General features: G+C 51.6%; 1 protein-coding gene and 1 long non-coding RNA gene across 2 annotated transcripts; one reads left to right on the forward strand and one right to left on the reverse strand.

The window, feature by feature from the left end:
* Nucleotides 1-11,814: 11,814 nt before the first annotated feature.
* C1H3orf86 (chromosome 1 C3orf86 homolog) lies at nt 11,815-12,175 on the reverse strand. The gene is given in 2 exon segments (XM_030938093.1): nt 11,815-11,892; nt 11,894-12,175. Coding segments are annotated over 2 exon segments (360 nt in total).
* Nucleotides 12,176-18,246: 6,071 nt separating this feature from the next.
* LOC115900026 lies at nt 18,247-19,859 on the forward strand. Its single transcript, XR_004059711.1, has 4 exons — nt 18,247-18,483; nt 18,876-18,945; nt 19,168-19,262; nt 19,387-19,859. It is a non-coding gene; the product is annotated as an uncharacterized LOC115900026 (long non-coding RNA).
* Nucleotides 19,860-21,808: the final 1,949 nt, after the last annotated feature.

A 21,808-nucleotide genomic window follows, 5' to 3' on the forward strand; every position in this document is an offset into this window, starting at 1 on the left:
GCCAGCTCACCTTTGGCATCTCTAGGGAGTAAGTGTATATCACAGACAGAGGTCCCTGGAGTTAACCCCCTCCAGCTTAGGTCACTGTCCCAGCAACCTGATGCCCCTGCGTCCCCCATGCTAACTTGACCTCTTTCGTGGAGCCTGCCGCCCCAACCCCTGCTGCCCTGGAGAATTCTGCCCAGGCTTCCCTGGAACAAACCAAGCAGATCAAATCAATCCCATGGAGACTGATGGGCCCCAAGGCTGCAGGCTCCTCTGTAGGGGACCATGGTCCTGGCAACCTCCCGCCCACAGGCCAAGGTACAGGAGCCACAGAGGCATCCAGTGAGGCCTGGCAACTGGCTAACCATGAAGTGCCCACCCTGTTCCAAGACCACCCTCCTACTTGTGCCACCTGGCCAAAGACCCCTACCGCAGGCCCTCTGACATGGCACGGTTACAACAGGTCCCATCCATGGGTAAAAACTGACCCCGATACAGAGTCCCAGTGGCTGCGGATGCTAAGTGACCCCAGGTGCAAGACCCACCCCTCACTTGTCCTCAGTCTACCCACCTATAAAAGGAGGCACCAAGGCATATTCTTGCCACCCTGAGCAAATCTGTCCCAGGAAGCCAGACTGCTCCCATGGGTGGTCCTTGGCCAGCCTAAGTACCCCTTATTCCATAGCAGTTGGGCAAGAACATGAAGAAAGAAATGGAGCAGACAGTGCCCCAGACAGATCAGACCCGCTTCGGTGCTGTGGGACCCTTTTCCCCCAAGTCTTGGCTACTACAACCTGGTTCTCTTGACTGCTCAGAACCCTTCCCTCAGGCCAGGTGCAGTGGCTCACACCTGTAATCCCAACTACTTGGGAGGCTGAGACAGGAGAATCACTTGAACCCAGGAGGCAGAGGTTGCAGTGAGCCACTATCGCACCATTGCACTCCAGCTTGGATGACACAGCAAGACTCCATCTCAAAAACAAAACAAAACAAAAAACGCTTTCCCTCATGGGAACAGTTACGGAGCGTTTTAGGGATTTTCTTCCCTAAGCTGACAGATATTACATATCGGAGGACTGAGGCCCAGACTAGGGAAGATACTTGTCCAGGGCCCTTCTGCCTGCTGCAGGCAGGAGAGGTGAGATTAGAATCCAGGTGTCCCAGGATCTGAGCAGGCAGAAGCACCCCTGACACTGGGCAAGCCCACCATGAGGTCAGCACAGGTCTAGGGTCACCACCACATGGGCCCTCAGAGCAGCACTGCTCCATCTGGGAGGAGGGTAGGCTCACAGCAGAGAAAGACACACAGGGACCTTAGATGTTCCCTGGGTGGCCAGGTGTGTCAGTCCTGGCACGATGGTAGGAATGAATGAGCCGGCAGCTGAGAGGCCCTAACTTGCTTCTACAGAACTGCCCTGCAGTTTGGGTCAGGGTAGCACCCTGCAGCTCTGCTCCCCACTGCTCCCATTGGAATCCCGGCAGGCCTCACCCCTCACACCTCCCACCAGCTAAACTGCTCAGGAGCCCCATTCTCCCTCTGCTCCAGCCAGGGCACGGGGCACACTGGGACCACAAACGTGCCTAGGAGTGTCATGCTCGGGGTGATGTTTGCACACCTCTGCCCCAAAGTGCCCACCACCAGCCTGAGCAACATAGTGAGACCCCTTGTCTACTAAAAATAAGAAAAATTAGCCAGGCATGGTGGCACGTGCCTGTAATCCCAGCTACTAGGGAGGCTGAGGCAGGAGGATCACTCGAGCCCAGAAGGTCTAGGCTGCAGTGAGCTATGATTGCACCACTGCACTCCAACCTGGGCCACAGAGTGAGACCCTGTCTCAAAAAGTCCCTACCACGCCACTCATCTGGGGGGAAATGGCTCAGCAGAGGGTGCTGCCCAAACTAAAAGGGCCATAAGATTTTCACCCTCACAATCTTCAGAAGTGGGAGGTGGTCCGTTTTTCTTTTTCATTGTCTCATTTGTCACTACCATGGGCACTGGCCTAGACCTGCTGGCCGCCTGCATGAGCCAGAGACTTCTAGGTCAGCAGGACAGCAGAGATGCCTCAGGAGGGGCCGTGTGATTGGGAGGCAGGGATAATCTGTGTAGGTGCCAGCCCTGGCGCCTCACTTTTATCCCCACCCAGAAGTGCAGGATGTTTTTTGTTTTTTGGTTTTTGGTTTTGGTTTTGGGTTGTTTGTTTGTTTGTTTTCGAGATAAGGTCCCCCTCTGTCACCCAGAATGGAGTACAATGGCACTATCTCACCTTACTGCAACCTCTGCCTCCTGGGCTCAAGCAATCCTCCCACCTCAGCCTCCTGAGTAGCTCATACTACAGGTATATGCCACCACGGCCAGCTAATTTTTGTATTTTTAGTAGGATCGGAGTCACTATGTTAGCCAGGCTGGCCTCAAACTCCTGGGCTCAAGCAGTCCACCTGCCTTGGCCTCCCAAAATGCTGGGATTAGAGGTGTGAGCCCCTGTGCCCAGCCCATGAAGTGCAGGATTTTTAAGCCTTGGGGTAACATTTTTGGTCTTTTCCTTTCTTGTCAGTCATCCCATGAACACTGAGGGAGCGCCTCCTGTGTGCAAGCCCTGTCTGGGGCACTGAGGACACAGCAAGGACAAACACACTGCCCTTGAGGAGCTGGCGCCGCAGACGCTGACTGTCGCGCAGGCTTCCCTCAGTGCACTGGTTTCCTGTGGCTGACCTAAGTTATCCACTTGGTGGTTTAACACAATAGAAATGGATTCCCTCACAGCTCTGGGGGCCACGCATCTGACATCAAGGTGTCAGCGGGGCTGCTGATCCTCCTCGGGCTCTGGGTGAGATCCCTTCCTTTGCTTCTTGCCCCCAGTTCCTAGTAGTAGCTGTTGGCACTCCCTTACTTGCAGCTGCATTTCCCCCGGCTCTGTCTCTGGTGACATAGCCACCTCCTCTTCCCAGTGTCCTCCCTGTGTCTCTGCCAGTCTCTTATGAGAACATGTGTGGCTGCCTGTGACCCACCAGATCACCCATGACAAGCTTCACTAGAGCTTAACTCCCAAGAGCCTTAACTGGATCATATACTTTGCTATGTGAGGTGATATCAAGGTTCTAGGGTTAGCAAATGAATGGATGAGTTTGAGAGCCACCACTCTCAACCCTCTACACTTGGTGGCTTGGCCTCAAGAGGGACCCTGGAGAGGGGACTCCCTTCTAACCTTCCTTTTTTGTTTTTGAGACAAAGTCTTGCTCTGTCGTCCAGGCTAGAGTGCAGTGGCACAATCTCTGCTCACTGCAACCTCCGCCTCCCGGGTTCAAGCGATTCTCCTGCCTCAGCCTCCCGAGTAGCTGGAATTACAGGCACGCACCACCACACCTGGCTAATTTTTGTATTTTTAGTAGAGACGGGTTTCACCATGTTAGCCAGGCTGGTTTCGAACTCCCGACCTCAGGTGATCCGCCTGCCTCGGCCTCCCAAAGTGCTGGGATTGCAGGCGTGAGCCACACATCTGGCCTTATCTTCCTTTCCTGGGGGCTCTCCAGCAGCCCTGTGTGCAATATTGAGACTGTCTACATCCTTTAACAATTATTTAACATAATTTAACAATATTTATATTAAACTTCTCATGTTTGTATTTTTTTAATTTTTTGAGACAGGGTCTGGCTCTGTCACCCAAGCAGGAGAGTGGTGGCACCATCACGACTCACTGCAGCCTTGACCTCCTGGCCTCACGCCATCCTCTCACCTCAGCCTCCCAAGTAGCTGGGACTACAGGTGCACGCCACTAGGCCCGGCTAATTTTTGTATTTTTTGTGGGGACAGAGTTTCACCATGTTGTCCACGCTGGTCTCAAACTCCTGGAATGAAGCGATCCACACACCTCAGCCTCCCAAAGTACTGGGATTGCAGGCGTAAGCCACCACACCTGGCCTTAAACTTCTGTTTAAACCACTGTGTGTTGGCCGGGCATGGTGGCTCACGCCTGTAATCCCAGCACTTTGAGAGGCCAAGGCGGGTGAATCACCTGAGGTCAGGAGTTCGAGACCAGCCTGACCAACATGGAGAAACCCCGTCTCTACTAAAAATACAAAAATTAGTCAGGCGTGGTGGCACATGCCTGTAATCCCAGCTACTCAGGAGGCTGAGGCAGGAGAATTGCTTGAACCTAGGAGATGGAGGTTGTGGTGAGCCAAGATCACGCCACTATACTCCAGCCTGGGCAACAAGAGTGAAACTCCGTGCCCCCCAAAAATAAATAAATAAATCACTGTGTGCTTCTGTTTTCTGATTGGACCCAGACTGATACACTGATTCAGCAATGCCCCCTGCCATGAGTGGGAGGTCAGGCTTGGCTCCTTCCTGGGCACTCCCCAGCTAGAGGCCTATGTGCCCTCAGCCTTTGAATTTCTGCTCGCATGTTGCTTGATCATTTAAAATGGAAAATGTAGTGACTGCTGTCATCCTCGGTGCTGAGAGATAGCAGCCTTGCTCCTCATGACCTTGGCCTTAGCAGCCCACCTCTTCCTCAAAGTAAGGTGCACAGGCTGTGCAGCTGACACTTCTCCCCAGTCGGGGTAACCCCAATGTGTTCCAGAGGGAAGAGTTGTACAGTCGTGTGGTCTGGATGGCTGGGGCCTCACTGTGTGTCCAGCCCAGCTATAAACTGGCAGGTGGGAAACACTTACGGCCCAGCTGCTGAAAGGAGGGTGTCTGTGGCGTGTGAGCTCTGCCGTGAAGTCGAGGGAGGTGATGGGCATACATGTGGAATGGAGGCAGCGGCCGTTCTTAACTGGGCCCTGTCATTCTCACTCCAGTGGCCCACTGTCCCTAGAGTGACCGTCGAGTGCTCTGCTCTGGGTGTGTCTCCCAGTCCCTTCTCAGTCAGAAGCAATGACAGTCACATTCTCCAGCCCACAGGGTGATGCCTGGCTCCACATTGTTCAAGGCACAGCTTATCTGGCTACCCCCTCCTCTCCCATTGTGCAACCTCAGGGCAGGGCCCATGTCCCATCCCAAGACTGCCTCACCAGGCGCCCTTGTCTCCTACCAGCCGAAGTCCAAAGTGAGTCCAGGGAGGTGTCCTAGCCCATCCCCCATGTGGGCCTGGAACAGGAGATGGCACAGGCACTGGGCACAGGGAGGAGCTGCCCCCACTGAGTAGTCTCCTTGGGTCAGAGCAGCAGGTAACCCCCCATTTATGAGGGTCAGGGCAAGACCCACTCACTCTCTCCAGATGTCTCTTAGCCAGAGGGCCAGGCAGGAGTCTTTGAGGGCTGGGCTCCAGACATCTTGCCTCCCCATGCTGAGCCCATAGAGACTCTCAGCAGCAGAGGGAGGGAGGAGCAATGGCCCTCTTGGGCAGGTGGCCTCAGCACCGCAGGGCTGCATACAGCAAGCCCCTAGCCCTAGAAATCTGTTTCCCTCCTCAGCCAGGGCTGGGCTCCCCTTATGTACACCTCATTCCATGGAGTCTTTGCTACAGCCTCCAGGGTGGGCACAGAGCAGGGACCACCCACCCATCCCCATCTTCAGCTTAGCTGGCCAGGAAGTGAAGAAGCCAGGCCCCAAATCAAGGCCTACTGGCTCCAGAACTCGATGCTCTGCTCACTAATGACTGTACACCCAGCATGGCCCCAGGCAGGGAGGTCACCACAGGATGGAGGCCACATGTTCAAGGAAACCACACAGGGGGCCCTGCGTACCAGACCGGCAAGGCGACGGCACACATATGACAAGGACTGGGCTGAGCCAGCGTTGTGTGCACTTCCCACATCCCTCAAACCCAGGGCCAGGGATCACTGCAAGAGGAGCCAGCCAGGGCCATCTGGTATGTCCCAACCCAGGGCCCTCCCCATTGCCTGATCTGTAAGGCCAGCCCATCCGGGCCTGGGGCTCACTGGGGACCTCTGTCCCAGGCCATCACCTGGGATGGCTGGAACTCTCTGGTCTGACCAGAACCACTTCCTTGGGGAAAGATGAGCTCAGCAGTGGAACAGCAGAGAACTTGGATGTTCATGAAGCCATCTTCCCCTAACAGCCTGAGGTTAGAATGTCCTTCATCCTGAATGGTTGACCAGCTTCCCTAATGTTGGCTTAAGCCCAAGCAGGCAAGGCAGTGGTAAGACAGAAAGAACTTTCTGACTACCAGAGGCCTCACCAGAGTCAGAATGTGGTAATCCCATCACTTGGGAGGCAAATCAGTCACCACAGAGCATCTCAGGGCCTTGATGGCCACCCAGCTGGACACATGAGGATGTCTCTGGCCTTATTTCTCCAGCATGTAGTAGGTTCTCAGTAAACATGTGAGACAGGTTCACACAATCAGTGTGCCTGAGGGCTGTGACAGGCTCCCAAGGGCCACTTGCCCTTGTCCATGAGGTTGGTATCCAAGTGGCTCAAGTTCATGGGTTCCCCTCCCCCCACCCCTCAACCCCCCATCCATATAGGTCACCGATGGGGACATGCAGGTCCAGGGAGCATGGCTCAGTGTCAGGCCATCACTAAAGCAAACTCCAGCCCACAGGGACCTGGCACAGGGTAGGAACAGGGGCCCTGGGGGTCAAAGGGGAGTCATGCCCTCTGGAGGACCTTAACATCCTTTGTCGAGGACCCTCTGAATGTCTTTTCTTGGCTTGGCCCAGCAAGCATTGGAAGCCTCACTGGGGAATGGTCATGGGAGGGTCACGGGCACCTTCAATTTCTAGCAGAGAACCTGGAAGTGAGTTTCCCCGCCTTGCTGAGTTCATTTTCAGGGGGCAAGACCCAGTTCCATGCTGATGGTGCTGACAGTCCTTAGGGCTAGCCCCTTAGGGGCTCCTGGCCCACTGTCCCGGTGCCCCTCCCTAGCCACCACCAGGCACCTGAACACCAGCTTCCCAGCAAAGCCCCCACCCACAATAAAGAACACTCCGAGGTCTGCCCACCGTAGGCCACACGGGTTTGGAGGACAGGGACCAGATCAGGTTCTAGCCACACTAATATTTTCCTCCACCAGAGCCTCAGTGTCAAAGGAGCTGCTGGAGGGTCTGTTCAAGAAGAGTGTAGCGACAGAAGCCGAGACTGTCCCCACCCCTCTCCATCCTGCTCCCTGCCCATCACTCCAGGCCTCCATGTCAGCTCTACCCCCGCTTCCCACCCTCTCTCCCCCACTCTACCTGCCTGTGCAGATGGCCTGTCCCTGCAGATATCTACACCATCTCAGCCCGTGAGCGCTCCCCTGCCCACCCTTCACACTTTCAGAACTGCACACCCTGCTCAAACACCCTCTGTGGCTCCCCAGGATGGAAGAAACAGTTGCAGCTCCTCAATGGGTCTCTTAAAAACCTCCCACTCCCACCTCACCTCTTCCTGCCCATATCTGCAGCTGGACCTGCTGGGCCAGCCAGCACCCTGACCTGCTCTATTTCAGCTTCTGGCCTCCATAGCTTTGCTCAAGCTGTTCCTGCCCTCCAGAATGCCCTCCCCATGCCTCAGGACCCAGTGGCTCCTCCTGTGCCCCACCTCAGCCCTCAGAGCTACGCACACAAACTCTGCAACTGCACTGCATGGAGCTCTGACCCAGGAGAACTTGTCCTTAGCTCCAGGCCTGCAAAGGAAAGCAAGAGGGAGCATTTCACATGGGAGAAGCCACTTGAGTGGCTGGGGGAGAGGCACGGAGCTGGGAAAGAGCAGATGTGAGAGTAGTCCTTGAGTCAGAAGGCACTAGAGATGGTGAGGGAGCAGATAAGGTGGCTGGGGGCAGAGGACTGGGTCTCTCCCTGAACGCCCCGTCCTTTAGCCACACCTGAAGACGCATACCCAGCAGCTGGGGGAGAAAGGGAAGGACGGCGCCTGGATGCCCCTGGACAGGAGGGTGCTTGGCTCAGGCCACCCCCAGCCCTGGTAGGAGTGTGTTGTCAGTAGGACCCTGTAGCCATCTGCAGCCTGGGAGGCCCTAGCAGGGCTTGCCCAGACTCTGCTTGCATGCCTGCAGTGATGCAGCCCTCACTCACTTACCAGGCAGCTCACAAGGTGGGGTGCAGCTCTGAACAAGCAAAACCTCCTCTGAATGGAACTGAAATCTGCCCCGGGGCTCCCCATTGAGCTCCCCACTGACCCCATGGTCCCTGCGGGATAGCCCCTGCCAGACCCTGTGTCTCCTCCTCCAGACCTGGCAGCCTCAGGACACTCAGCTCTTCCCCAGGAATCACCTCCTTGGGGTACAACTCTCAGATGACCTTGATATGGTTTGACTGTATCCACACCCAAATCTCATCTTGAATTGTCATTCCCATAATCCCCATGCATTGTGGGAGGGACCAGGTGGGAAATAATTGCATCACAGAAGTGGTTTCCCCATATTGTTCTGTGGTAGTGAATAAGTCTCACAAGATCTGATGGTTTTATAAGGGGTTTCCCTTTTGCTTGGCTCTTATTCTCTCTTGTCTGCCGCCAAGTAAGATGTGCCTTTCCCCTTCCCCCATGATTGTGAGGCCTCCCCAGCCACGTGGAACTGTGAGTCCATTAAACATCTTTTTTTTTTTTTTTTTTTTTTGAGACGGAGTCTCGCTCTGTCGCCCAGGCTGGAGTGCAGTGGCCAGATCTCAGCTCACTGCAAGCTCCACCTCCTGGGTTTACGCCATTCTCCTGCCTCAGCCTCCCAAGTAGCTGGGACTACAGGCGCCCGCCACCTTGCCCGGCTAGTTTTTTGTATTTTTTAGTAGAGACGGGGTTTCACCATGTTAGCCAGGATGGTCTCGATCTCCTGACCTCATGATCCGCCCATCTCGGCCTCCCAAAGTCCTGGGATTACAGGCTTGAGCCACTGCGCCCGGCCTAAACATCTTTTAAATTACCCAGTGTTGGGTATGTCTTTATCAGCAGTGTGAAAACAGACTAATACAGACCTGGAACCCCCTCACCCTTCCCTCATCCCCAAACAGGCCACCACCCCCTGACATAAATTCTGCCTGGGAGATATGAAAACCTGAGATTTGGGCTTTACTCAAAACATCACCCTATCAGAGCTACAATGCAGCAAGTTCAGCTCACCTGAGTGGGATCTCGGAACAAACCCCCAGGAGCAAGTCAGCTGAATGCATGGCCTGGGCACCCTCCCTGCCCACGCCTGACAGCTTTTGTCTCTATGGTCTGTGATCCCCAAGGACACTCAACTCCCAAGATCCCCCTAGTTCCCACTCCTGCCACTGGGGGCAGAATGTGAATTCCATGACCAAATAGCCCTCTCTTCACAGTTGTGTGGCTAAAGAGTCTCTCCACCTGTGACCCTCCATCTCCTCATCCTTTAGGGTGTGGAAGAATGAGATCACCCCCAGATCCCTACTCATCCCACTTCCATCCTGCCTACCCTTTCCCTACCACACACACAAACATATTCTGGCCTGGGGAGAAGTTACTGTTTTATTAACTGCAAGGCCCCTGTCATCCAACACAGGGCACCAAGTCCACGTGAAGGGGGGCCACACCCACTGTCAGTTGTCTTTTCAGATTAGAGACCCTGAGAGCTCAAACTGATAACTGTCTTGGAAATGGGCAATAAGGCCCAACTTTAATAGGAAACTGCTGCCCAGGTTTTTTCATACATCCACTGTCAGCAGAAGAGGCCCTGCCAGGCCACAGGGCAGAGCACTGAGCCATGCTGTCCCACAAAGGCTCTAGGTGGCCTGTCCAGGGGATTTGTTGCTCTGGAGACCCTGCTGGTGTACACTGAGCCCTGATCCCCACCCCAGGGTGAACTCAGACTCCTGCTGCAGGCTGGGCTTGTATCCCTCTGGGCAGCTCTATGACACTTGCTGGGGCTCTTGTGGTTGGAGGAGCATGGGGCTTAAGAGCCCAAGCCAGGTTAGGACTGGAGGCCCTGGTCCCAGTCACTCTGCGCGAGAGACCCACAGCCCCTGCCCTGGCAACCTTTCCCTCCAAGGCCCAGGGCCCAGATGACCTTGCAGGCTCCAGCCCTCCCTCTGCCCTCCAGCCTGGCCTGATCTCCGTTGTTTGCTGACCACGTGGCCATGCACAGGTGGATGTCCTGGAGCACGTCATGAGTGCCCACCAACAGTGACACCAAGGACTTCATCAAGGCCACCCTGCAAGGGGCACAGGGAGTACACACCAGTCCTCCTGCCCACCCTGTGGAGCGTTGGGCCCTGCCCTCTGCCACCCTCAGAAGCAGCCAGGCCCTCGGGATCAGCCGACCCCAGCCGGGGCTGACCTCCATGCTACCTCTTGTTCCCAGTGCTTTGTCACAGCCTGTAGGTTGAGCAGGCTTGACAGACTGGCTTGCTCACTCCCATATTGTGCAGGGAGGGAAACTGAGGTCAAGGTAGGCAGAATCCTGCCAAGGTCACAGGACATAGTGGCTGCAGATTTGAGGCTGGATCCCAGGCCCGTGCCCCCAGCTCAGAAGGGTCAGGGTCCTCCATGGGCCTATTTCCTGGAATAATATAGAAGCCCTAGTCGGAAAGAGACATGGAGCCATCCTAACCTTTGACCTCTGACCTGCCCCACCTAGGATGAAAGGCTCTGGAGGCCTGGGTTCGGCCAAGAATCAGATGAAACCTGGGAGACACCTGGGTGTGATGATTGCAGGGCTGGGCTGGTGTAGCCTGCTGAGGGGCATGGGAGGGTGTTTCTCCACCAGGACTCTGTGGTTAGGCACAAATGAACCAGGAGCACCAGGGTCTCCTCTTTTGGGTAGCTCTGCTCTTCCTTGCCCTCAGAAGTCCACTTCCTTGGTACCCAGCAACTCAAGCTCCTCGTGGCAGGGAACAGTGCTCCACTGGCAAAGCCAAGGATGCACTGCAAGGCTGGCTAAGGCTCAGCTGCGCGTCAGATTCTGGCCGCACCCACCTGGCATTGCTCTGCATGCCCCACTCCCCTCCGGTGTTCCTGGTGTACTTCAAGTCCATCCTGATGACACATTTCACCTGGAGCTGCTCCGGTACAACTTGGAGCCACCCAGCACCTGTTCAGGGACACTAGTGGGGCTTTTCTAGCAGCTTCTCCTCAAACCAGGTCATTCTGTGTCCCCAGGTCAAGTCTGTGTCCTTCCCCCAGGATGCACTCCTGTACCCGCAAGGCTTCCTCCAGCCCTTGGCCAGCCTGATCAAGGAGGGCCAGATCTGTGACGGGGCTGCTTCCCACACTGCCTGAGTCACTCCATGCCTGGAGGGCTGAGAGGCAGTACCCAGAGAAAGCACAGCACTGGGGACAGGGGTGACCCGGCCAAAAAGGGTGGTGTCCACTGCTGGCTTCCTCTAGCCTCAGGCTGTCTTAAAAGGTGGCTCCATGCAGGGCCCCAGCCCCTCCCTGCCCTGGATGCTGTCCTCAAGCCCAGGAGGTCCCAGGCTGTGCCCCAGCGACACTGGGCCTGCAGGTCCGTCATCCTGGCTTGTTCCCATTCCCACCCAAGGAGGTCTGGCTCTGGCTGGAAACTAAACATATTGCTTTGACACCAATGTCAGAAGCCCAAAGAATTAAGAGTAAAATACCAAGATGGTTTGGTATTTCAAAGGAAAGTAAAGGAAGTTCTAGGAAATGTTATGTCAAAATCTAAGTAAAATTTTACTGGGTTTGAAGGCATTGGGCACGTTCCTGTGAGACCCCCAGGGTGAGGCCTGTGCTTCCAGGGAAGGCAGATGGGGCCCACAGAGCCTGGCCATGGGTGGCTCAGGAAGGTGCTTAAAGAGGGTGGCCAAATTTTCTTAAGATTCAAAAGGAAAACCAGTTACTCCCAGTAAGGACATTTTTCAGCTTGCAGGTGAAGTCCCAGGGTGCAGAAGGGCTGAGAGGAGAGGTTGAGACTGGTGGCTGAGGGGCTGGTCCCAGGGGCCCGAGTATGGGCAGAGTCACTCCTGGTGATGAGATAGTGACAGGGATTGCTGAGAACGGTGGGGGGCTCCTCGCTCCTCCGGCTTTGGCCTGGCCCCAGGTCGGTGCAGATGGGCGGGGGTTACCTGAGCCTGAGTCTTTCAGAGAAGCCTTAGATGGAGGTGCAGAGGCAGGCCTCTGTGCAGGCGGGCCCTGGGGACTGCAAGGAGCCCCCTGCATGCTCCTGGGCCGAGATAGGGGCTTCTCTTGTGGGCTCCCAGGAGAAACAGCAGGTGCATCTGCCTTCTGCAGGGGGTAGGTGATTTCTCCGCTTATCTCGTTCACCCAGAAAAACATGTCTAGAGGTTTCTGCCCCTGTCCAAACTGACTTCTAGACATACCTAAAAGGGAGAAAAGTGAGACAACACAGGTGGGCCTTCCAGCCTCCAGATGCCGGGTGGAGGGTCGGGGGAACTGCCAAGGCCTGGGTTTCCCTCAGCCTGAACCTCTTACTAGGGGACTCACTCTCTCTCCTGGAGCGCCAAGCCTTCCTGGGACAGGGACAGGCCTAACTCGAGGCTCCAGATGAATTCTAGGGTCATTTTCTTCTTAAATGGTCTTTTCAAAATGTTTTAATCTTAACCAAGTATATACTAAGTATACTTTACATCCTGACCTAGTTCAGAGATGTGTGTGTATACTAATAATTTCATGGAATGTAAATAGTTATGTACAATAGTGTCTGATATTTTCAATTCTTTTTTATGTAATTAAATCTACTATATTCCTTAAGAAAATGTGATTGCCATGCAAATTCGTTTTGTAAGGAAAGCAGCAATGATGAACCGTAGCTTGAAAAACACAGTCTTCAATTAAGAGAAGGATGGAGAATCTGATACAAAAGACCAAAAAAAAAAAAAAAAAAAATCACTCTTGCAAAGTTTACACAAACATGACCATGTGTGGTTAGCAGAATGGTCCCCCAAAGATGGCCCTGCCCTAATCCTTGGAACCCATAACTGTGTTTCATTATATGGCAAAAGGGACTTTGCAGATGTAATTACAATTATGGACCTTAAACTAGGAATATCATCCTGGATTATCCACGTGGCCCAGTCTAATCACTTGAGCCCTAAAAGGCAGAGAGCTTTCTCTGACTGGCATCACAGAGATGCAGCAGCAGGAGAAGTGAGAGAGATTCTAAGCATGAGAAGGACTCAACCCACTATTGTTGGCTTAACGATGGAAAGTGCTTAACGGAAACTCTGTCAACAAAATGAGCTTGGAAGTGGATGTTCCCCAGAGCTCCCAATAAAAGCTGGAGGTAGACAAAACCTTGATGTTAATCTTGTGAGACCCTAAGCAGAGCCACGCTTGCTGACTTAGGGACTTCAGTGGTATGAGACAATAAATGGGTGTTGTGGCTGGTTCGGTGGTTCATACCTATAATCCCAACACTGGGAGGTAGGAGGATCGCTTGAGCCCAGGAGTTCCAGATCAGCTTGGGCAACATAGGGAAACTCATCTCTACTACTACTACTAATAATAATAATATAAATAAATTAGATAGGTGTGGTGGCATCCACCTGTGGTCCTAGCTACTCAGGAGGCTGAGGTAGGAGAATCCCTTGAGCCTGGGGTGGTCAAGGCTGCAGTAAACTGAGATTGCACCACTACACTCCATCCAACCTGGATGTCAGAAGGAGACCTCATCTCTAAATAAATAAATAAATAAATAAATAAATAAATAAATAAATGGGTGTTGTATTGAGCAGCTACACCTGTGGTCATTTGTAAGAATAAGTCATTTCCTGGCCGGGCACGGTGGCTCATGCCTGTAATCCCACCACTTTGGGAGGCCGAGATGGGCGGATCATGAGGTCAGGAGATTGAGACCATCCTGGGTGAAACCCCATCTCTATACTAAAAAATACAAAAAAAAAACTATCCGGGCGTGGTGGCGGGCGCCTGTAGTCCCAGCCACTTGGGAGGCTGAGGCAGGAGAATGGCATGAACCCAGGAGGCGGAGCTTGCAGTGAGCCGAGATCACGCCACTGCACTCCAGCCTGGGCGACACAGCGAGGCTCCATCTCAAAAAAAAAAAAAAAAAGAAGAAGTCATTCATTTTCTGTTCTTACAAATGGCCACAAAAGGAAACTTCTATGCCATGTGAACACGTTCTCAGGATCAGTACAGGAGGCAGCCTGCAAGTCTGGGCAACTCTTCCTACTTTCTTTCCATCAAATTCCTTCACCTTCTTTAGAACGGACACAATGACTGTCAATCCTGAGAAACTTCAAGGTGCGCTACCTAGAATATCAACCAGCTCAACCAAAAGCTGATCCTGACACCTGCTTCCTACAGGAAGTTCTGATTTGCTCTGGCGGAGAGGATCTCCCCAGCATCCCCTGGTGGTTGGAAACAGGGGGCTCAGGTGCTCAACAGTTAGAGGCTGGCCAGGAGCTAGGGAACTGGATAGGTATGAAGGGTTTGAAGCTTACCTGTCGGAAGGTTCTGGGGTGGAGGAGCCTGTGGAGGGAGCTTCAGAGAGCAGGAGGAACATTAGAAGGCTGGGCCCCCTGCAATCTAATCTTTATTGTGTAATGCGTTTTCCGCCCTATCCCAGCCTAGCTTCTGCCTGGCGATCTCAGACCCCTGCAGGGAAGCTCCCCACTCACCCCTGCGCCATCCTCGCTGTCACAGTGCCTGATGCCCCCCACGTGGAAGTGTGTCTGCCAGTTGCCTTTCCCTGCCTGATTTCCAGCAGTCCCATCACATGGCTCCAAAAACAGCATTGGGGTTTTTTTCTAGAACCCAAATTTACAAACAAGGGGCAACGTCCTCTGACAGGGTTGGTTTGTGTTCAGTATAGTGGAAGCCAGGGCCACCTGGATTAGGAACATCTTGTGATCTGCTCCCTACTCCCCTGGGTCTGGCTTGCTGGGCCTCACACCCTCTCCACACCCTGCTCTCCCTGAGAATTAGATGCAGCCCCCATGTCACCAGCTGCTTACTGGGACCGCCCAGCCCAGGCCCACCTTGAATCCTCACCAGGTTCCCCACTCTGTGGACGCAGTGGCTGCTGTGTGTCCCATGGAGCCAGCCCATGGTGCTGGCAGAAGATGGAATGGTCGTCCTTCTGGGCTGGCCCCAGGTCACCCAAGCAGGCTTTTCTCCTCTCCTCACCTGCCTGGTGGTGCCCACCCGATGTGGGGCGGTCCATAGGGCTGCTGGAGCTGAGTGAGGAATGAATCCCTTCCCAGCCCCCAGGGGCTCGCCCAGCAGCCTTTCCCCGTTGGTGCTAGTAGCCTTGGGTCTTCCCAGAGACGGCTGCAGGCCTGTCCTTAGCATGAGGCCATTGCTAAGGTGAAGGAGAAGCCTCTGTCCCCTCTTCCCTCCCTGACTCAGCTCGCCTACTCTGGCACTGTACTTGGTGAGGCCAGGTGTGCTTTCCCCCTTCCTCCCTGGGGCCTCTCCCCTTCGGTCCACACAGGGGCAGTTTCCCCAGGAAACTCTAACTCATTCCATTACCTTCCCCCAGTTGATCTTGGAAACCCCCTTGCTGTGAATACTGGCAAGCTTAGGAGCTTATTCCTCCCACCACGTCATCCAGCTCTTGATCAGTGTGCTCTGAGGACTTTTGTCTTCCAAGCTTTTGACAATCCTGGATGCTGGTTAGTCTTTGGTTGGCTCCAAGACGCAGTGTCACACAAGTACCATCCTGTGGACACGCTGAAGTTCCCATGGAGTCTTTTCTATCGAAAACTCGGCCTCTTTCAGGCCAAACACTGGCTCCCTTTTTGTGCATAGCTTTCTAACTGGCATAATTTCCCCAAAGATAATTGAGAATTATAGTGATCACTTTGGGGAAAACTCTGATATAGACAAAACAAAAACAAAGCAAAATTCTGAATATTCAAAGGTCTGCTGTCTTTAATTGGTATGAAGAGGCTCCTAAACACAATCTGGACTCAAAAAGTGCCTCTCTAAAATATTCTTTAGCTATAACTAATATGAGCATCTTTTCCTTCATGAGAATCTTTTCTTTCCTTTTTTTTTTTTTTTTTTTTTTTTTTTGAGATGGAAACTCACTCTGTCGCCCAGGCTGGAGTGCAATGGCACCATCTCAGCTCACTGCAAACTCCCAGATTCAAGTGATTCTCCCACCTCAGCCTCCTGAGTAGCTGGGATTACAGGCATGTACCACCACGCCTGGCTAATTTTTGTATTTTTAGTAGAGACGGAGTTTCATGATGTTGGCCAGGCTGGTCTCGAACTCCTGACCTCAAGTGATCCACCCACCTCAGCTTCCCAAAGTGCTAGGATTACAGGCATGAGCCACCGCGCCTGACCAAGCATCTTTAAATGTCGACATTTCCAATGCCCTTTCCACGTTTTGTGAAAGGCTTCAGGTCCAAAACTGTCCCTATGTTGGGTAAACAAAAAAGTTGGCTGGCAAATCACTCTATTGTATAAACATCAATATTTGGCTAAACTTTTTTTTTCTTTTTTTTTTTTTTGAGATGGAATCTCGCTCTGGTTGCCCAGGCTGAAGTGCAGTGGCGTGATGTCGGCTCACTGCAAGCTCTGCCTCCCAAATTCATGCCATTCTCCTGCCTCAGCCTTCCCAGTAGCTGGGACTATAGGCGCCCGCCACCACTTCCAGCAATTTTTTTTTTTTTTTTTTTTTTTTTTTTGTATTTTTAGTAGAGACGAGGCTTTACCATGTTAGCCAGGATGGTGTCGATCTCCTGACCTCGTGATCCAACGGCCTCAGCCTCCCAAAGTGCTGGGATTCCAGGCGTGAGCCGCCGTGCCCGGCCTTGGCTAAACATTTTAAGGAGACTCTGGGTACCAAGAATAAAAGAACCCTCACGAGGAACATCTTTGTCTTGTTTGCCTAAATGACAGATCATTTTGTTTCACAGGGAGGCATCACTTCCTTCCTTTCCATATGTTGGAGATTAATACATTCTGACTTTTAAAAAAATTCTATGGTTTGATAGCATTGTCAAGAACTGAAATTATGTCAAAACCAGATATAGGACACTCTCGTGTGTGTATTGTATATGTGTCTAAACTTTCATCCCTCTTCTTACAGAGAAAAATGATCAGTTATTTGTCTAAAGCCAGCTCCTTCTCATTTTTTTCTATCCCACTTCCTCTCCTTTTCCCTCGTTTGAAAACATGAAAGACTTAACAAAAATTACATTCAGCTGTTATGCATATATTCTAGGAATTTTTAGTTCAGGTAAAGTCTAAATTGCCTAAAGAAAAAAGTTATTGAACTATTTTTTTATGGACACTAAAAAATGTATTTCCCTGATAACCTTTTAAACTAGCTATGACATAAGAAAAGACGTCAACTTCAAAATAAAGGAAAACGTTACCATGATTCACTCTTTAATTATTAGTTTATCTTTTTTAAAAAAATGTTAGTACAATATTTTGGTTTATTCCGGACCAAAATTAGATTTCTCATAATTCAAACTTCCTAAATTTCCTACATTAATTTTATGTACTTATTTATTTTTTGAGATGGAGCCTTACTCTGTCCCCAGGCTGGAGTGCAGTGGCACAATCTCGGCTCACCGCAACCTCCTCCTCTCAGGTTCAAGTGATTCTCCTGTCTCAGCCTCCCGAGTAGCTGGGATTACAGGCATGCGCCACCACGCCCGGCTAATTTTTGTATTTTCAGTAGAGATAGGTTTTTGCCATGTTGGCCAGGCTAGTCTCAAACTCTCGACCTCAGGTGATCCACCCGCCTTGGCCTCCCAAAGTGCTGGGATTACAGGCAGGAGCCACAGCACCGGCCTACATTTATTTTATAAATGAAATGTTTTCATCATTTCCATAATTTATTTAAAATAAAAAATTTTGGCCTGGCATGGTGGCTCACATTTGTAATTCCAGCACTTTGGGAGGCCGAAGCAGGTGGATCACTTCAGGCCAGGAATTTGAGACCAGCCTGGCCAATACAGTGAAACCCCATCTCTACACCAAAAATACAAAACTTAGCTGGGTGTCGTGGCACACACCTGTAGTCCCAGCTATTCGGGAGGCCGAGGCACAAGAATTGTGTGAACCCAGGAGGCAGAAGCTTCAGTGAGCTGAGACCGTGCCACTGCACTCCAGCCTGGATGACAGAGCAAGACCCTTTCTCAAAAATAAATAAAATAAAATAACAGATATAAATTCACCCTTAAAATATAGAGCACTCTCAAAAACTGAATTGACTTCACTCTCCCAGAAATCGAAGCACATATGACTAAAATAATTGCCCTCACCCAGGCATGCAAACTTGTGAAAGTGAAGTATGTAGTTATGCTGTTGGTAAAGGGGCTTTTGTCCACAAATTCAGAATGCTTAGAGAACCCCAGGGGAGGAGCTCAGTGGGTGGAGTCTCCAGGGATTTGTTGGAAGCTGTTGGGAGAGCAGGAGTGAGCGCTGTGATTGGCTGGGACCTCGATGTCACAAAGGTCAGGGGCAGCTGCCAGAGAATGAAGCAGAGGGCTGTGGGGTGAAGGAACTGCCAGTCTTCCACCACTCCTTTTCGTGGTCTTTCCCTTCACTGCCTTCCTTCTCCCAGACACACTGGGCATCCAGTTCCAATCCAAAGACTGCCCCTTTGACCAGGCCCATCTCCTCCACCTCACATCAGACGGCCAACCAGCTGCTCAGACCTCTAAACCTCAGTAACCTAGCAGGTAAGGACTTTCAGATTTCATCAGGAAAGATTATCTCTTCATACCTTATGAAAGTAATGGAACCAGCCGGGTGCAGCGGCTCATGTCTGTAATCCCAGCACTTTGGGAGGCTGAGGCTGGTGGATCACCTGAGATCAGGAGTTGAGACCAGCCTGGCCAACAAGGTGAAACCCCATCTCTACTAAAAATACAAAAAAATTAGCCAGTCGTGGTGGTGCACGCCTGTAGTCCCAGCTATTTGGGAGGCTGAGGCAGGAGAATCACTTGAACCCGGGAGGCGGACGTTGCAGTAAGCCAAGACCACATCATTGCACTTCAGCCTGGTCAACAAGAGCGAAACTCTGTCTCAAAAACATAATAAGTAAAAACTAATAGAATCTATAAATTCATAGGAAATGGCCCTTGGCAAACGTGTGTCAGGAGAGGATGACTTGGAGGTGTCCACCGTGTTTCTTACTGAAGGTTTGTTCAAACCTAGAAATTCACTTGGGACAGCTTATGAGTCCTCTCCTACTCCTGGGAAAACTTTTACAGTGTCTGACAAAGTCTGTACCCCTGGGGCATGGATTAGTTTGTTGAAGTCCACAGACCACACAGTTTCTTGGAAGGTGTGCAGCGTAAGGGTGCATTCCTCTATTGCCCACTGATGGAGAACTCACTTAGGCTGTCTTTCCTCTCCTTCAGATGCCTAGAAGTCAATTGGGGTCAAGGAACAAGCCTCTACTCACATGCATTTGGGCAAATGAAGTCACAGAACAAATAACCTACCCTGCATCCAGGTTAGATCCTCCTGCACCATTTCCTGCTTCTCTGCGGAGCCTGCAATGTGGACCCCTGTCTGGATGTGGGGCTGGGGAGGTGGCTCCTCCCTGTCTCAGAGGCCCATCTGGTGTTTCCACACAGGCACTGAGTCCAGGGACACCCTCTGCTGCTGCCTCACCTAAGAGAAAGTGGCCCAAGAAGCATTGGCCCAGTGCCTGCTGATGCCAGGAGCCCTCTGCCACAGCCTGACACAAGCATCCTGCACTCTCCCCTCCCAGACCCTCCCCAAAAGCGTGGGCCACAGGTACCACTCCCCATGCCACTGAGCCCCACATGTCCCATCCCCCAAGCCACCCCCGCCCAGCCCCAGAGCTTTCCTACGTTTATGATTTGTCCAAAAAGGTGATGTCCTTCAGCCCCCAGAAGGTCATCCTCCAGGCTGTGACCATCACACAGGATGTCTTGCACGGGGTCCTCATGGGCCTTCAGCCCAGCACAAATCGTGGTCTGGTTTGACCTTTGAAATATCTCAACATCTAAAATTCAGAGCTTTTTTGGAATATTTCTCATTTTCCATAGATATAATTCTTTCAAATAAATTCCTTAGAAAACAATATCCAGTGTTTCATTCTTTGTGCTAACATGTGCTTTTTCCATTTTGGAGATGAAAAATATCATTAGAAATAAAAACTCAACAGACAGATTAAACATCAGATAAGATGCAGTTAGCAGGCCAGGCGCAGTAGAGGTTGCAGTGAGCTGAGATTGAGCCACTCCAACCTGGGTGACAGAGCAAAACTCCATCAACCACACACAAAAAAGGTAAGATGCAGGTAGCAGAGGTGTCAAGCGAACTCGAACAAGATCTGAAGTGCAATCTTCCTTAAGGAGTCCAGAGATAGGAGACAGGACATTTGAAGGAAAAGTTCCAACAAAGCACAGACAGGCTCTAGGAGATCACACAGGGAAAGGGGAGGCTACATCCAAGAGATAAAGCTGAGAATTCCCCAAAACTGATGGAAGACAGGAATTCTCAAAGTGAGGGATGCCACTGAATCCCACAGAGGATAACTGAAAACATCCACACTTAGTTACATTGTAGCAAAACCATGAAACACTGAAGACAAATCTTGAAAGCTGCTAGAGAAAATACCTGATGACTTGAAATTAAAAATGATCAAGTTTAATGGAATAATATCTTTAACACACTGAAAAAAATCAGACATCTCAGATTTGTACGTTCAGTTAATTATCCAACAATTAGGGAACTATGAAGACTTCGAAGATAAAAAGTTTACCATGAGCAGACCTGGACTAAAGGGATGTTTTTCTGAAGCAGGGTTTCGGTCTGGGCACTGTGGCTTATGCCTCTAATTCCAGCATTTTGGGAGGCCGAGACAGAAGCATCCCTTGAGGCCAGGAGTTCAAACCAGCCCAGCAAGACCTCCATCTCTACAAAAAAGTTTTCAAAAAATTAGCTGGGTGTGGTGTTACGCACCTGTAGCCCTAGCTGTTCAGGAGCTAATGTGGGAAGATCACTTGAGGCTAGGAGTTTGAGGCTGCAGAGGATAGCACCACTGCACTTTAGCCAGAGCAACAGAGTAAGACTCTCTCTCAAAAATAAAATAAATAAAATTAAATAAAGCAGTGTTCCTTAATCTTGGCACTCTTGATATTTGGGACTGGATAATTCCCTGTTGTTGAGACAGCACTGGGTAGTGTAGAATGTTTAGCAGTATCCCTGTCCTCAAGATGGGGAGGCTGGCACCTCATGTAAAATGTTCGGCCAGGTTGCAGCCTGCATTAGCTTGGAGGGTGGATCACAATTTGACCAAATCTGTGGCATTAGGAACTAACTGTGAGAATCCAGAATGCTGGTTTTGTTGGCTCCTCCTTGGCTGCTTTTAACAAAGTCCTGTGAGAAAGGTGGTCTCTGGCTGGAGCTTGCCAGTGTGCAAGGAGAGGTGGTAGGACCCAGAGTGCTGCTAATGTAGGTAACCCCTGACTGGCCTGCCACACACAAACAGTTGAATAATTTGGTGCCTTGAAAGTTTGAAAAAAATTCAGCCACTCTATACACCCCAGTCAAGGCAGTTGCGAGCTGTGGCTCTGAAGAGGCAGTCTGTGTAGGAGATAGCCTTGGTGCTGCTAGCAAAGACAAGATTTGGGGTGTTGCTTTTCATAGCAAACCTATGATATTAGCAAACGTGGAGAGATCTGGCACAATCAAGCGTTGCTAAAAGGAACTCAAAGGCCTGCTACAAATTTCATAGAGCTGGACATAAGCCATCCTCAGTGAACCAGGACAAAAACTAAGCACAGCCCAGGGTCCACAAAGAGTGGGCTGGATGGCTGAGCGTGGTGGCTCATGCCTATAATCCCAGCACTTTGGGAGGCCAAGGTGGGTGAATCACCTGAGGTTAGCAGTTCATGACCAGCCTGGCCAACATGGTGAAACCCCGTCTCTACTAAAAATACAAAAATTAGCCGGGTATGGTGGCGTGTGCCTGTAATCCCAGCTATTTGGAAGGCTGAGGCAGGAGAATCACTTGAACCTGGGAGG

This window comes from Rhinopithecus roxellana, chromosome 1, assembly GCF_007565055.1.
Source record: "Rhinopithecus roxellana isolate Shanxi Qingling chromosome 1, ASM756505v1, whole genome shotgun sequence".
NCBI lineage: Eukaryota > Metazoa > Chordata > Mammalia > Primates > Cercopithecidae > Rhinopithecus > Rhinopithecus roxellana.